General features: G+C 40.8%; 1 protein-coding gene across 50 annotated transcripts in view; it reads left to right on the top strand.

The window, feature by feature from the left end:
• Window positions 1-15,318, top strand: part of LOC118280638 (uncharacterized) — a 36,785-nt gene that overhangs the window by 10,346 nt on the left and 11,121 nt on the right. For 7 of the 50 annotated variants that reach the window (XM_050701624.1, XM_050701610.1, XM_050701657.1 and 4 more), the window contains 25 exons: window positions 30-329; window positions 958-1,128; window positions 1,294-1,422; window positions 1,508-1,807; window positions 2,010-2,180; window positions 4,820-4,951; window positions 5,158-5,313; window positions 5,704-5,835; window positions 6,046-6,201; window positions 6,592-6,723; window positions 6,934-7,089; window positions 7,480-7,611; window positions 7,822-7,977; window positions 8,368-8,499; window positions 8,710-8,865; window positions 9,256-9,387; window positions 9,598-9,753; window positions 10,144-10,275; window positions 10,486-10,641; window positions 11,032-11,163; window positions 13,147-13,308; window positions 13,699-13,830; window positions 14,037-14,198; window positions 14,589-14,720; window positions 14,927-15,088. In XM_050701624.1, coding sequence (XP_050557581.1) covers window positions 30-329; window positions 958-1,128; window positions 1,294-1,422; window positions 1,508-1,807; window positions 2,010-2,180; window positions 4,820-4,951; window positions 5,158-5,313; window positions 5,704-5,835; window positions 6,046-6,201; window positions 6,592-6,723; window positions 6,934-7,089; window positions 7,480-7,611; window positions 7,822-7,977; window positions 8,368-8,499; window positions 8,710-8,865; window positions 9,256-9,387; window positions 9,598-9,753; window positions 10,144-10,275; window positions 10,486-10,641; window positions 11,032-11,163; window positions 13,147-13,308; window positions 13,699-13,830; window positions 14,037-14,198; window positions 14,589-14,720; window positions 14,927-15,088 — 3,969 coding nt within the window. Of the gene's footprint in view, window positions 1-29; window positions 330-957; window positions 1,129-1,293; window positions 1,423-1,507; window positions 1,808-2,009; window positions 2,181-4,819; window positions 4,952-5,157; window positions 5,314-5,703; window positions 5,836-6,045; window positions 6,202-6,591; window positions 6,724-6,933; window positions 7,090-7,479; window positions 7,612-7,821; window positions 7,978-8,367; window positions 8,500-8,709; window positions 8,866-9,255; window positions 9,388-9,597; window positions 9,754-10,143; window positions 10,276-10,485; window positions 10,642-11,031; window positions 11,164-11,373; window positions 11,530-13,146; window positions 13,309-13,698; window positions 13,831-14,036; window positions 14,199-14,588; window positions 14,721-14,926; window positions 15,089-15,318 lie in introns of all 50 variants that reach the window. The other 43 variants (XM_050701628.1, XM_050701652.1, XM_050701631.1 and 40 more) reach the window with 43 other exon arrangements.

Here is a 15,318-nt window from a genome sequence, read left to right as displayed (position 1 = left end):
TAACACCGAATAATTCCATTACGTTCCAGATTATTCTGAATTCTTCAGTGCCCGCGTTGATGGCAACACAGTCACAGTGTCAATGGAAGACTTAGATCAGACTACCATAGACCAGAACAGCTTCATTTACCTTCAGATAGTAGCCACTGCTAGAAGCAGCACCGCGACTGCCGTCATCACCCTGGAGATTATAAAAGACGACAATGTTACTCCAGTATTCGACAAACCTATATACACCGGTTCTTATGATCCTGACAGGAAATTAATAATTGAGCAAGTTTCGTTTAGTCAGGGCTACGAGGGAGTTGACTCAATAGTCTTTCATGGAGGTAAATTAGCCGTATAGTTAATGCTTATCTACTGCTTCACCAAGCAATCTATACATATAATAAATCTGTAGAAGGGTCAATTCTGTACATTGAAAACATTGAAAAAATAAATAGCAGGGGGTGTTACTGGATCGATACCAAACCCAAATATGTGATTAAAAAATTTTTTGTCTGTCTGTCTGTCTGTATGTTCAGGCATCATGTGAAAACTAACGGTTCGATTTCGATGAAACTTGGTATAATTATACCTTATTATCCGGGGCATAAAATAGGATACTTGTTATCCTTAAAAAATACGTAGAAAAAAAACTTTATTTTTCAATTTTATTCTACAGAACGCGAGCTCAACAGCAGTAGCTCAATAGAGGGATCTCCTTAATTATTATGGGCCTCGCCGTATTTGGGTCCAATCAATAGATATTTATAAGATGTCATTGTCAGAGTTACTCAAAATGGAGAAATAAAACTTCCACGCGAGACCGACATTCGCGCGGACGGAGTCGCGGGCGGAAGCTAGTGCTTTAAATAAAAATACAACTAGCACTAGTAGCTCAATGTAAACATAGACGCGCTTTTTGACACTGAAAACTTATAAAACATTTCATTAACATGTCTTACGTTTTCACAGATCACAAGGAGCACTTCAAAGCCGCGCGCGACGGAAGTGTCGTGACAATAGAGGTGTCCAATAATATCCCGGTTGAATTGTTTGACTTGGGCCGTATTGTGCTATCCATGGAAGCCACGAAACCAAGGACTGTGGGAGCCAAAGCTACACTGATCGTCACCTTGCCCACAGGTAGCTATAATACTTTACAAGTTAGATGGAGCTGTTACGGAATCGTAGGAACACAAATTGCCATAATTCTATAAACAGTTTACAAACCAACAAGATCCTATAATATCGAATGAAAACTGCTGCTCCACATTGGAAATACTCATGTATATTATTATTTACTTTCAGTGGTTCCCATACAGTTCCAAAGTGCCCACTATGAAGGTAAGATTGAGGACAACATCCTCCGTCTCCAGCCGTTGTTGCTCAGTCAGGGTTACGAAGATTCCGTTGTATCCGCCACCTTCGTAGAGAATGGTAAGTTTACGAAGTATTTCACTAATTCTGACACTTAAAATGCGTTTTCAAAAACATAACACCGAATAATTGCATTACGTTCCAGATTATTCTGAATTCTTCAGTGCCCGCGTTGATGGCAACACAGTCACAGTGTCAATGGAAGACTTAGATCAGACTACCATAGACCAGAACAGCTTCATTTACCTTCAGATAGTAGCCACTGCTAGAAGCAGCACCGCGACTGCCGTCATCACCCTGGAGATTATAAAAGACGACAATGTTACTCCAGTATTCGACAAACCTATATACACCGGTTCTTATGATCCTGACAGGAAATTAATAATTGAGCAAGTTTCGTTTAGTCAGGGCTACGAGGGAGTTGACTCAATAGTCTTTCATGGAGGTAAATTATTAATTTAAGTAGGTTTGTTCCCAGTATGTCTTATATTATGTATCCGATAATATAGGAGAAATACAAAGGATAAAACGTATAAATACAAAAGAGAATAAAAGAAAATGTGCCCCTGCTCATACTTGCTGTAAAATCACTTGAATCAATATTAAGATCTTTATCAATAAACTTGTATTACTTTCTTGTTCCTTAGAACACGCGAGATACTTCACAGCGACGCGAAATGGAGCTGACGTTGCAATAGAGCTTTTGGAATCTATACCACCTGAGTTATTTAACTTGGGGCACATAGTATTGTCTTTGCAAGCCACAAAGCCAAGGACTGTGGGTGCTAATACAGCAGTGATCATCACTCTGCCTGCAGGTGAGAAGGTTAAAATAGGTCCCAGTAAAAATATTTTAAGACATTTACTAAAACGAAAACCACAGTAATTATTCTTAAATGCGACAGTATGTTCATGATATTATTGTAAAACTCTAACTTTAATGTGTTAAATTTCAGTCTTACAGTGTGCAGCCAACGACGTTACTATTATCTTTTTATGGAATAAGACGGTTTTTTCCTCTTATACCATAAAACTTTTCTTCTTAATCTTTATTCATATTTCTTAATAATTTATACAGATAGAACATTGGAATTTGCAGAATCTATTCACAGAGGAACTTTAATAAGACATTATTTACAGTATAATATCCTAAACCTCGATCCCATAGGTACCGTTAACTATTGAATAACCATTGGATACCGAAAACTAATGATACCACGGATTTGCTATTAGATAAAGGTAAGTGGATTTGTATTTAACTTAATAGCACACTTTTTTTATTTTAAATTTGAAAACAAATCAGCATGCAACTTTACGCAATAGTTCATTACTAGATACTGAAGTATGTATGTATTAATTATCATACTGTGACCTAACAAAAATCATTATATATAAACCTCTGATTTGGTGTTGCGAAGCAGTTGTCACTGAATAGCGTCATCTGATAATGATAAAACATTATTAAGGTTTTAAAATTAAACTCTTATTTTTTCCACTCGACGAATCTCTACTCTGAATACTCTGATTTAAAGCTATACGTGTAGTTAACTACTTTAGCATATGGAAATTACTTTGAGTTAATAAAGAAGCAAATCGCTCCAATTAGTTTTAAGACACCAATCCCAGTCACGCGTATCATGTATGTATGTTCCATAAGAAATAATGCGAAGGTCCATCTCTATAACAATAGCATCAACATTCATAGTGATGAGTAATATTGCATAGGGTGATTGGTAATTAGTGTCCGATATTTAAACACGTAATTGTCATAATTACAAACAACTTTTCCAAGGATTTTTTTTTTTGTATATTCATTAGTTTTAGTTTTATCATAATACCAAAACAACAATATTTCGCGCGCATGTTCTTTCGTATGATCAGCTGTTAGCAACGAGGCACGACCGCGTTATCGGAAGATTAGTAAGTATTTTGGAACATTACGCGCGTACTGAGGAAATTTTGTCGTTTTGTTATTGTGATAAAAATAAAACTAATGAGTATACAAAACATTGTCGTTGGAAAAGTTGTTTACAATCATGAGTACAATTACGTGTTTAAATATCGTTCACTAATTACCAGTCACCCTATGTAATACTACTCATCACTATGAATGTTGATGCTACTGTTGTAGAGATGGACCTTCGTCTTATTTCTTATGGAACATAAATACATGATACGCGTGACATTGAAATTGAAAATACATATTACATTAATTTTAAAGGCGAGAGATACAGACTTAACCCTTCGTATGCCGAAACGCAGATCTACGCGAGACACATGTGTTTTCTATTGTTGTTTTCGTAAAACAACAATAGAAAACACACGAGAGGTTAAACCAGCCTATCCACTTCTCAACAACACAAGGTCGTCACTGTAGTACGGTGCAGTAATGTATTGATGTGACGTGTAAAACGTTGATATAACGTCAAAATGCAAGCGATGATAAAGGAACTTTGCACGACACCGAGCCTTGTAAAATTCTGGTACATTTTCTAATCGTGCCACGGCCCATTTGAGACGACTTGCAGAAAATAAAAATAAATATTATTTTCATTCTGCAACTCGTCCCACGATACTTTCAAATTGACAAAGAAACAACCAGTATCAAAAGAGTTAGTGTAAAATCTATACTTATTAAAAATTGAAGGTCAGCGCGAGTTTTTTTTTATGAAACACGCGGGTAATCGATCAGACGTCTTACCTGATGGTAAGCAATCGCCGCCGCCCATTGACACTTGAAACACCAGAGGCGTTGCAAGTGCGTTGCCGGCTTTTTGGGAGTTAGGAATTTAAAGGTTGTTGTTCGGGAATCGGGGATGAGGAAGATTGGGAAGGGGCAATTGGGCCTCCGGTAACCTCACTCACACAACGAAACAAAACGCAAGCGTTGTTTCACGTCGGTTTTCTGTAAGGCCGTGGTATCACATGGCCGGTCGAGCAGGCCCATTCGTGCCGAAGCATGGCTCTCCCACACTTAAATAGTGTATATTTGTTAGAGTTGCGTTTGTTTTATTTAGATAACCGCTTGTTAATGTGAACATCGACAACTTAATGTTAAATTTTAATAAAACCACTTCGTATAGAAGTAATCCTAAGTATTTTATTGAAGATAAAGAAAATTGATTTCTGTTTGGAGGAAAACTATAAAACAATGCCCAATATACCTATATCGGGTATTATTTCATAGTTTTCCTCCTCCTTCTAGTAGTTTCATAGTTTTCCTCCTCTTCCTCATAGTAAAATACTTACGGACGACTTAACCCTGGATGGTTGACAATGAGTCCATTTCGCTATCGAATTATTATTGTTTTTTTTTTCAGTTGTCATAAATACTGTGGTTTTCATTTTAATCTGTTAAATGGAATCTTTTTCGGGAGGGAACCGCTCCGTATTGCGCTGCGCACTAGGAAATTATTCGTAAAAGATAATCTCAACAAGATTTTTATATTTCATACAGGTGACCCACCGGTAGATAGTAATGTATCATTCGATAATCTCATCTACGAGGGCACGCTTCAGGATAATGTCGTCCAACACGAGAATATCAGAATATTTGAATTCGACGGAACAACTGTTGACTTACGTGGAGGTACGTAGGGAAATATTATTATGACTTTATTTATCAACCATAAACTTGCGTGAACCGTGCTGCGACGCGAATGGACCTTCATTCAGACTCTGCTACAATAATAACTAATGTAACTTGGAATCAGAGAGGGCTTCGGCCTATTTCATCGTGATAATAACGCAAAATATGCACGTTTGAATAAGTTGTGACGAATATTGTATTTCCAGATTACTCATACGCGTTCGAGGCGACAGTGACGAACGGCTTGGTGTCGGTGACAAGGATTCAATCAGAGACCCTGCCCGCTGCCGTGCCACGCGTAACCCTTGAGCTTCACGCGCGAAGTGCAAGAGCTGTGCTGCTTCTTAATGTCTTGGGATCCGGTAACTACGGTTTCATGGATTTAAAACTTGTAAATACGGTAGACCGAATCTACCACTGACATCGAAGACTACTGACCACTTGCCCGACTCCGCATAGAGCTGTCGCTGTATATTTCATCAGTTTGCGTGATGAGATAAACAGGCCTAAGCAATACGTATTCGGGAAAAACTTTGAAATAATACCCTATATCGGTACTAAGCGGACGGTTGGCAATGAGTCCGTTTCGCTATCGAAATATTATTGTTCCTATCAGTTGTCATAAATGCTGTGGTTTTCGTTTTAATCTATTAAATGAATCCTTTTTGGTAGTGAACCGCTCCGTATTGCGCTGCGCACTAAGAAATTATTCGTAAAACATAATCTCAACAAGATTTTTATATTTCATACAGGTGACCCACCGGTAGATAGTAATGTATCATTCGATAATCTCATCTACGAGGGCACGCTTCAGGATAATGTCGTCCAACACGAGAATATCAGAATATTTGAATTCGACGGAACAACTGTTGACTTACGTGGAGGTACGTAGGGAAATATTATTATGACTTTATTTATCAACCATAAACTTGCGTGAACCGTGCTTCGACACGAATGGGCCTTCGTTCCATCTCTGCTACAATAATAACTAGATAATGTGACCTGGAATCAGAAAGGGCTTCGGTCTATTTCGTTATAATAATGACGCAAAATATGCACGTTCGAATAACTTGTGACGAATATTGTATTTCCAGAACACGCACACGCGTTCAGGGCGACAGTGACGGACGGTTCGGTGTCGGTGAGCAGGTTGGAATCAGAGACCCTGTCCGATACCGTGACACGCGTAACCCTTGAGCTTCACGCGCGAAGTGCAAGAGCTGTGCTGCTTCTTAATGTCTTGGGATCCGGTAACTACGGTTTCATGGATTTAAAACTTGTAAATACGGTAGACCGAATCTACCACTGACATCGAAGACTACTGACCACTTGCCCGACTCCGCATAGAGCTGTCGCTGTATATTTCATCAGTTTGCGTGATGAGATAAACAGGCCTAAGCAATACGTATTCGGGAAAAACTTTGAAATAATACCCTATATCGGTACTAAGCGGACGGTTGGCAATGAGTCCGTTTCGCTATCGAAATATTATTGTTCCTATCAGTTGTCATAAATGCTGTGGTTTTCGTTTTAATCTATTAAATGAATCCTTTTTGGTAGTGAACCGCTCCGTATTGCGCTGCGCACTAAGAAATTATTCGTAAAACATAATCTCAACAAGATTTTTATATTTCATACAGGTGACCCACCGGTAGATAGTAATGTATCATTCGATAATCTCATCTACGAGGGCACGCTTCAGGATAATGTCGTCCAACACGAGAATATCAGAATATTTGAATTCGACGGAACAACTGTTGACTTACGTGGAGGTACGTAGGGAAATATTATTATGACTTTATTTATCAACCATAAACTTGCGTGAACCGTGCTTCGACACGAATGGGCCTTCGTTCCATCTCTGCTACAATAATAACTAGATAATGTGACCTGGAATCAGAAAGGGCTTCGGTCTATTTCGTTATAATAATGACGCAAAATATGCACGTTCGAATAACTTGTGACGAATATTGTATTTCCAGAACACGCACACGCGTTCAGGGCGACAGTGACGGACGGTTCGGTGTCGGTGAGCAGGTTGGAATCAGAGACCCTGTCCGATACCGTGACACGCGTAACCCTTGAGCTTCACGCGCGAAGTGCAAGAGCTGTGCTGCTTCTTAATGTCTTGGGATCCGGTAACTACGGTTTCATGGATTTAAAACTTGTAAATACGGTAGACCGAATCTACCACTGACATCGAAGACTACTGACCACTTGCCCGACTCCGCATAGAGCTGTCGCTGTATATTTCATCAGTTTGCGTGATGAGATAAACAGGCCTAAGCAATACGTATTCGGGAAAAACTTTGAAATAATACCCTATATCGGTACTAAGCGGACGGTTGGCAATGAGTCCGTTTCGCTATCGAAATATTATTGTTCCTATCAGTTGTCATAAATGCTGTGGTTTTCGTTTTAATCTATTAAATGAATCCTTTTTGGTAGTGAACCGCTCCGTATTGCGCTGCGCACTAAGAAATTATTCGTAAAACATAATCTCAACAAGATTTTTATATTTCATACAGGTGACCCACCGGTAGATAGTAATGTATCATTCGATAATCTCATCTACGAGGGCACGCTTCAGGATAATGTCGTCCAACACGAGAATATCAGAATATTTGAATTCGACGGAACAACTGTTGACTTACGTGGAGGTACGTAGGGAAATATTATTATGACTTTATTTATCAACCATAAACTTGCGTGAACCGTGCTTCGACACGAATGGGCCTTCGTTCCATCTCTGCTACAATAATAACTAGATAATGTGACCTGGAATCAGAAAGGGCTTCGGTCTATTTCGTTATAATAATGACGCAAAATATGCACGTTCGAATAACTTGTGACGAATATTGTATTTCCAGAACACGCACACGCGTTCAGGGCGACAGTGACGGACGGTTCGGTGTCGGTGAGCAGGTTGGAATCAGAGACCCTGTCCGATACCGTGACACGCGTAACCCTTGAGCTTCACGCGCGAAGTGCAAGAGCTGTGCTGCTTCTTAATGTCTTGGGATCCGGTAACTACGGTTTCATGGATTTAAAACTTGTAAATACGGTAGACCGAATCTACCACTGACATCGAAGACTACTGACCACTTGCCCGACTCCGCATAGAGCTGTCGCTGTATATTTCATCAGTTTGCGTGATGAGATAAACAGGCCTAAGCAATACGTATTCGGGAAAAACTTTGAAATAATACCCTATATCGGTACTAAGCGGACGGTTGGCAATGAGTCCGTTTCGCTATCGAAATATTATTGTTCCTATCAGTTGTCATAAATGCTGTGGTTTTCGTTTTAATCTATTAAATGAATCCTTTTTGGTAGTGAACCGCTCCGTATTGCGCTGCGCACTAAGAAATTATTCGTAAAACATAATCTCAACAAGATTTTTATATTTCATACAGGTGACCCACCGGTAGATAGTAATGTATCATTCGATAATCTCATCTACGAGGGCACGCTTCAGGATAATGTCGTCCAACACGAGAATATCAGAATATTTGAATTCGACGGAACAACTGTTGACTTACGTGGAGGTACGTAGGGAAATATTATTATGACTTTATTTATCAACCATAAACTTGCGTGAACCGTGCTTCGACACGAATGGGCCTTCGTTCCATCTCTGCTACAATAATAACTAGATAATGTGACCTGGAATCAGAAAGGGCTTCGGTCTATTTCGTTATAATAATGACGCAAAATATGCACGTTCGAATAACTTGTGACGAATATTGTATTTCCAGAACACGCACACGCGTTCAGGGCGACAGTGACGGACGGTTCGGTGTCGGTGAGCAGGTTGGAATCAGAGACCCTGTCCGATACCGTGACACGCGTAACCCTTGAGCTTCACGCGCGAAGTGCAAGAGCTGTGCTGCTTCTTAATGTCTTGGGATCCGGTAACTACGGTTTCATGGATTTAAAACTTGTAAATACGGTAGACCGAATCTACCACTGACATCGAAGACTACTGACCACTTGCCCGACTCCGCATAGAGCTGTCGCTGTATATTTCATCAGTTTGCGTGATGAGATAAACAGGCCTAAGCAATACGTATTCGGGAAAAACTTTGAAATAATACCCTATATCGGTACTAAGCGGACGGTTGGCAATGAGTCCGTTTCGCTATCGAAATATTATTGTTCCTATCAGTTGTCATAAATGCTGTGGTTTTCGTTTTAATCTATTAAATGAATCCTTTTTGGTAGTGAACCGCTCCGTATTGCGCTGCGCACTAAGAAATTATTCGTAAAACATAATCTCAACAAGATTTTTATATTTCATACAGGTGACCCACCGGTAGATAGTAATGTATCATTCGATAATCTCATCTACGAGGGCACGCTTCAGGATAATGTCGTCCAACACGAGAATATCAGAATATTTGAATTCGACGGAACAACTGTTGACTTACGTGGAGGTACGTAGGGAAATATTATTATGACTTTATTTATCAACCATAAACTTGCGTGAACCGTGCTTCGACACGAATGGGCCTTCGTTCCATCTCTGCTACAATAATAACTAGATAATGTGACCTGGAATCAGAAAGGGCTTCGGTCTATTTCGTTATAATAATGACGCAAAATATGCACGTTCGAATAACTTGTGACGAATATTGTATTTCCAGAACACGCACACGCGTTCAGGGCGACAGTGACGGACGGTTCGGTGTCGGTGAGCAGGTTGGAATCAGAGACCCTGTCCGATACCGTGACACGCGTAACCCTTGAGCTTCACGCGCGAAGTGCAAGAGCTGTGCTGCTTCTTAATGTCTTGGGATCCGGTAACTACGGTTTCATGGATTTAAAACTTGTAAATACGGTAGACCGAATCTACCACTGACATCGAAGACTACTGACCACTTGCCCGACTCCGCATAGAGCTGTCGCTGTATATTTCATCAGTTTGCGTGATGAGATAAACAGGCCTAAGCAATACGTATTCGGGAAAAACTTTGAAATAATACCCTATATCGGTACTAAGCGGACGGTTGGCAATGAGTCCGTTTCGCTATCGAAATATTATTGTTCCTATCAGTTGTCATAAATGCTGTGGTTTTCGTTTTAATCTATTAAATGAATCCTTTTTGGTAGTGAACCGCTCCGTATTGCGCTGCGCACTAAGAAATTATTCGTAAAACATAATCTCAACAAGATTTTTATATTTCATACAGGTGACCCACCGGTAGATAGTAATGTATCATTCGATAATCTCATCTACGAGGGCACGCTTCAGGATAATGTCGTCCAACACGAGAATATCAGAATATTTGAATTCGACGGAACAACTGTTGACTTACGTGGAGGTACGTAGGGAAATATTATTATGACTTTATTTATCAACCATAAACTTGCGTGAACCGTGCTTCGACACGAATGGGCCTTCGTTCCATCTCTGCTACAATAATAACTAGATAATGTGACCTGGAATCAGAAAGGGCTTCGGTCTATTTCGTTATAATAATGACGCAAAATATGCACGTTCGAATAACTTGTGACGAATATTGTATTTCCAGAACACGCACACGCGTTCAGGGCGACAGTGACGGACGGTTCGGTGTCGGTGAGCAGGTTGGAATCAGAGACCCTGTCCGATACCGTGACACGCGTAACCCTTGAGCTTCACGCGCGAAGTGCAAGAGCTGTGCTGCTTCTTAATGTCTTGGGATCCGGTAACTACGGTTTCATGGATTTAAAACTTGTAAATACGGTAGACCGAATCTACCACTGACATCGAAGACTACTGACCACTTGCCCGACTCCGCATAGAGCTGTCGCTGTATATTTCATCAGTTTGCGTGATGAGATAAACAGGCCTAAGCAATACGTATTCGGGAAAAACTTTGAAATAATACCCTATATCGGTACTAAGCGGACGGTTGGCAATGAGTCCGTTTCGCTATCGAAATATTATTGTTCCTATCAGTTGTCATAAATGCTGTGGTTTTCGTTTTAATCTATTAAATGAATCCTTTTTGGTAGTGAACCGCTCCGTATTGCGCTGCGCACTAAGAAATTATTCGTAAAACATAATCTCAACAAGATTTTTATATTTCATACAGGTGACCCACCGGTAGATAGTAATGTATCATTCGATAATCTCATCTACGAGGGCACGCTTCAGGATAATGTCGTCCAACACGAGAATATCAGAATATTTGAATTCGACGGAACAACTGTTGACTTACGTGGAGGTACGTAGGGAAATATTATTATGACTTTATTTATCAACCATAAACTTGCGTGAACCGTGCTTCGACACGAATGGGCCTTCGTTCCATCTCTGCTACAATAATAACTAGATAATGTGACCTGGAATCAGAAAGGGCTTCGGTCTATTTCGTTATAATAATGACGCAAAATATGCACGTTCGAATAACTTGTGACGAATATTGTATTTCCAGAACACGCACACGCGTTCAGGGCGACAGTGACGGACGGTTCGGTGTCGGTGAGCAGGTTGGAATCAGAGACCCTGTCCGATACCGTGACACGCGTAACCCTTGAGCTTCACGCGCGAAGTGCAAGAGCTGTGCTGCTTCTTAATGTCTTGGGATCCGGTAACTACGGTTTCATGGATTTAAAACTTGTAAATACGGTAGACCGAATCTACCACTGACATCGAAGACTACTGACCACTTGCCCGACTCCGCATAGAGCTGTCGCTGTATATTTCATCAGTTTGCGTGATGAGATAAACAGGCCTAAGCAATACGTATTCGGGAAAAACTTTGAAATAATACCCTATATCGGTACTAAGCGGACGGTTGGCAATGAGTCCGTTTCGCTATCGAAATATTATTGTTCCTATCAGTTGTCATAAATGCTGTGGTTTTCGTTTTAATCTATTAAATGAATCCTTTTTGGTAGTGAACCGCTCCGTATTGCGCTGCGCACTAAGAAATTATTCGTAAAACATAATCTCAACAAGATTTTTATATTTCATACAGGTGACCCACCGGTAGATAGTGATGTATCATTCGATAATCTCATCTACGAGGGCACGCTTCAGGATAATGTCGTCCAACACGAGAATATCAGAATATTTGAATTCGACGGAACAACTGTTGACTTACGTGGAGGTACGTAGGGAAATATTATTATGACTTTATTTATCAACCATAAACTTGCGTGAACCGTGCTGCGACGCGAATGGACCTTCATTCAGACTCTGCTACAATAATAACTAATGTAACTTGGAATCAGAGAGGGCTTCGGCCTATTTCATCGTGATAATAACGCAAAATATGCACGTTTGAATAAGTTGTGACGAATATTGTATTTCCAGATTACTCATACGCGTTCGAGGCGACAGTGACGAACGGCTTGGTGTCGGTGACAAGGATTCAATCAGAGACCCTCCCCGTGCCGCGGCCGTGCCACGCGTAACCCTTGAGCTTCACGCGCGAAGTGCAAGAGCTGTGCTGCTTCTTAATGTCTTGGGACCCGGTAACTACGGTTTCATGGATTTAAAACTTGTAAATACGGTAGACCGAATCTACCACTGACATCGAAGACTACTGACCACTTGCCCGACTCCGCATAGAGCTGTCGCTGTATATTTCATCAGTTTGCGTGATGAGATAAACAGGCCTAAGCAATACGTATTCGGGAAAAACTTTGAAATAATACCCTATATCGGTACTAAGCGGACGGTTGGCAATGAGTCCGTTTCGCTATCGAAATATTATTGTTCCTATCAGTTGTCATAAATGCTGTGGTTTTCGTTTTAATCTATTAAATGAATCCTTTTTGGTAGTGAAACGCTCCGTATTGCGCTGCGCACTAGGAAATTATTCGTAAAAGATAATCTCAACAAGATTTTTATATTTCATACAGGTGACCCACCGGTAGATAATGACGTATCATTCGATAATCTCATCTACGAGGGCACGCTTCAGGATAATGTCGTCCAACACGATATTATCAGAATATTTGAATTCGACGGAACAACTGTTGACTTACGTGGAGGTACGTAGGGAAATATTATTATGACTTTATTTATCAACCATAAACTTGCGTGAACCGTGCTGCGACGCGAATGGACCTTCATTCAGACTCTGCTACAATAATAACTAATGTAACTTGGAATCAGAGAGGGCTTCGGCCTATTTCATCGTGATAATAACGCAAAATATGCACGTTTGAATAAGTTGTGACGAATATTGTATTTCCAGATTACTCATACGCGTTCGAGGCGACAGTGACGAACGGCTTGGTGTCGGTGACAAGGATTCAATCAGAGACCCTCCCCGGTGCCGCGGCCGTGCCACGCGTAACCCTTGAGCTTCACGCGCGAAGTGCAAGAGCTGTGCTGCTTCTTAATGTCTTGGGACCCGGTAACTACGGTTTCATGGATTTAAAACTTGTAAATACGGTAGACCGAATCTACCACTGACATCGAAGACTACTGACCACTTGCCCGACTCCGCATAGAGCTGTCGCTGTATATTTCATCAGTTTGCGTGATGAGATAAACAGGCCTAAGCAATACGTATTCGGGAAAAACTTTGAAATAATACCCTATATCGGTACTAAGCGGACGGTTGGCAATGAGTCCGTTTCGCTATCGAAATATTATTGTTCCTATCAGTTGTCATAAATGCTGTGGTTTTCGTTTTAATCTATTAAATGAATCCTTTTTGGTAGTGAAACGCTCCGTATTGCGCTGCGCACTAGGAAATTATTCGTAAAAGATAATCTCAACAAGATTTTTATATTTCATACAGGTGACCCACCGGTAGATAATGACGTATCATTCGATAATCTCATCTACGAGGGCACGCTTCAGGATAATGTCGTCCAACACGATATTATCAGAATATTTGAATTCGACGGAACAACTGTTGACTTACGTGGAGGTACGTAGGGAAATATTATTATGACTTTATTTATCAACCATAAACTTGCGTGAACCGTGCTGCGACGCGAATGGACCTTCATTCAGACTCTGCTACAATAATAACTAATGTAACTTGGAATCAGAGAGGGCTTCGGCCTATTTCATCGTGATAATAACGCAAAATATGCACGTTTGAATAAGTTGTGACGAATATTGTATTTCCAGATTACTCATACGCGTTCGAGGCGACAGTGACGAACGGCTTGGTGTCGGTGACAAGGATTCAATCAGAGACCCTCCCCGGTGCCGCGGCCGTGCCACGCGTAACCCTTGAGCTTCACGCGCGAAGTGCAAGAGCTGTGCTGCTTCTTAATGTCTTGGGACCCGGTAACTACGGTTTCATGGATTTAAAACTTGTAAATACGGTAGACCGAATCTACCACTGACATCGAAGACTACTGACCACTTGCCCGACTCCGCATAGAGCTGTCGCTGTATATTTCATCAGTTTGCGTGATGAGATAAACAGGCCTAAGCAATACGTATTCGGGAAAAACTTTGAAATAATACCCTATATCGGTACTAAGCGGACGGTTGGCAATGAGTCCGTTTCGCTATCGAAATATTATTGTTCCTATCAGTTGTCATAAATGCTGTGGTTTTCGTTTTAATCTATTAAATGAATCCTTTTTGGTAGTGAAACGCTCCGTATTGCGCTGCGCACTAGGAAATTATTCGTAAAAGATAATCTCAACAAGATTTTTATATTTCATACAGGTGACCCACCGGTAGATAATGACGTATCATTCGATAATCTCATCTACGAGGGCACGCTTCAGGATAATGTCGTCCAACACGATATTATCAGAATATTTGAATTCGACGGAACAACTGTTGACTTACGTGGAGGTACGTAGGGAAATATTATTATGACTTTATTTATCAACCATAAACTTGCGTGAACCGTGCTGCGACGCGAATGGACCTTCATTCAGACTCTGCTACAATAATAACTAATGTAACTTGGAATCAGAGAGGGCTTCGGCCTATTTCATCGTGATAATAACGCAAAATATGCACGTTTGAATAAGTTGTGACGAATATTGTATTTCCAGATTACTCATACGCGTTCGAGGCGACAGTGACGAACGGCTTGGTGTCGGTGACAAGGATTCAATCAGAGACCCTCCCCGGTGCCGCGGCCGTGCCACGCGTAACCCTTGAGCTTCACGCGCGAAGTGCAAGAGCTGTGCTGCTTCTTAATGTCTTGGGATCCGGTAACTACGGTTTCATGGATTTAAAACTTGTAAATACGGTAGACCGAATCTACCACTGACATCGAAGACTACTGACCACTTGCCCGACTCCGCATAGAGCTGTCGCTGTATATTTCATCAGTTTGCGTGATGAGATAAACAGGCCTAAGCAATACGTATTCGGGAAAAACTTTGAAATAATACCCTATATCGGTACTAAGCGGACGGTTGGCAATGAGTCCGTTTCGCTA

This window comes from Spodoptera frugiperda, chromosome 20 (genome assembly GCF_023101765.2).
Source record: "Spodoptera frugiperda isolate SF20-4 chromosome 20, AGI-APGP_CSIRO_Sfru_2.0, whole genome shotgun sequence".
Taxonomy (NCBI): Eukaryota; Metazoa; Arthropoda; class Insecta; order Lepidoptera; family Noctuidae; genus Spodoptera; species Spodoptera frugiperda.
The sequence above is the reverse complement of the archived record's forward strand: the minus strand, read 5'-3'. Positions and strand labels throughout refer to the sequence as shown.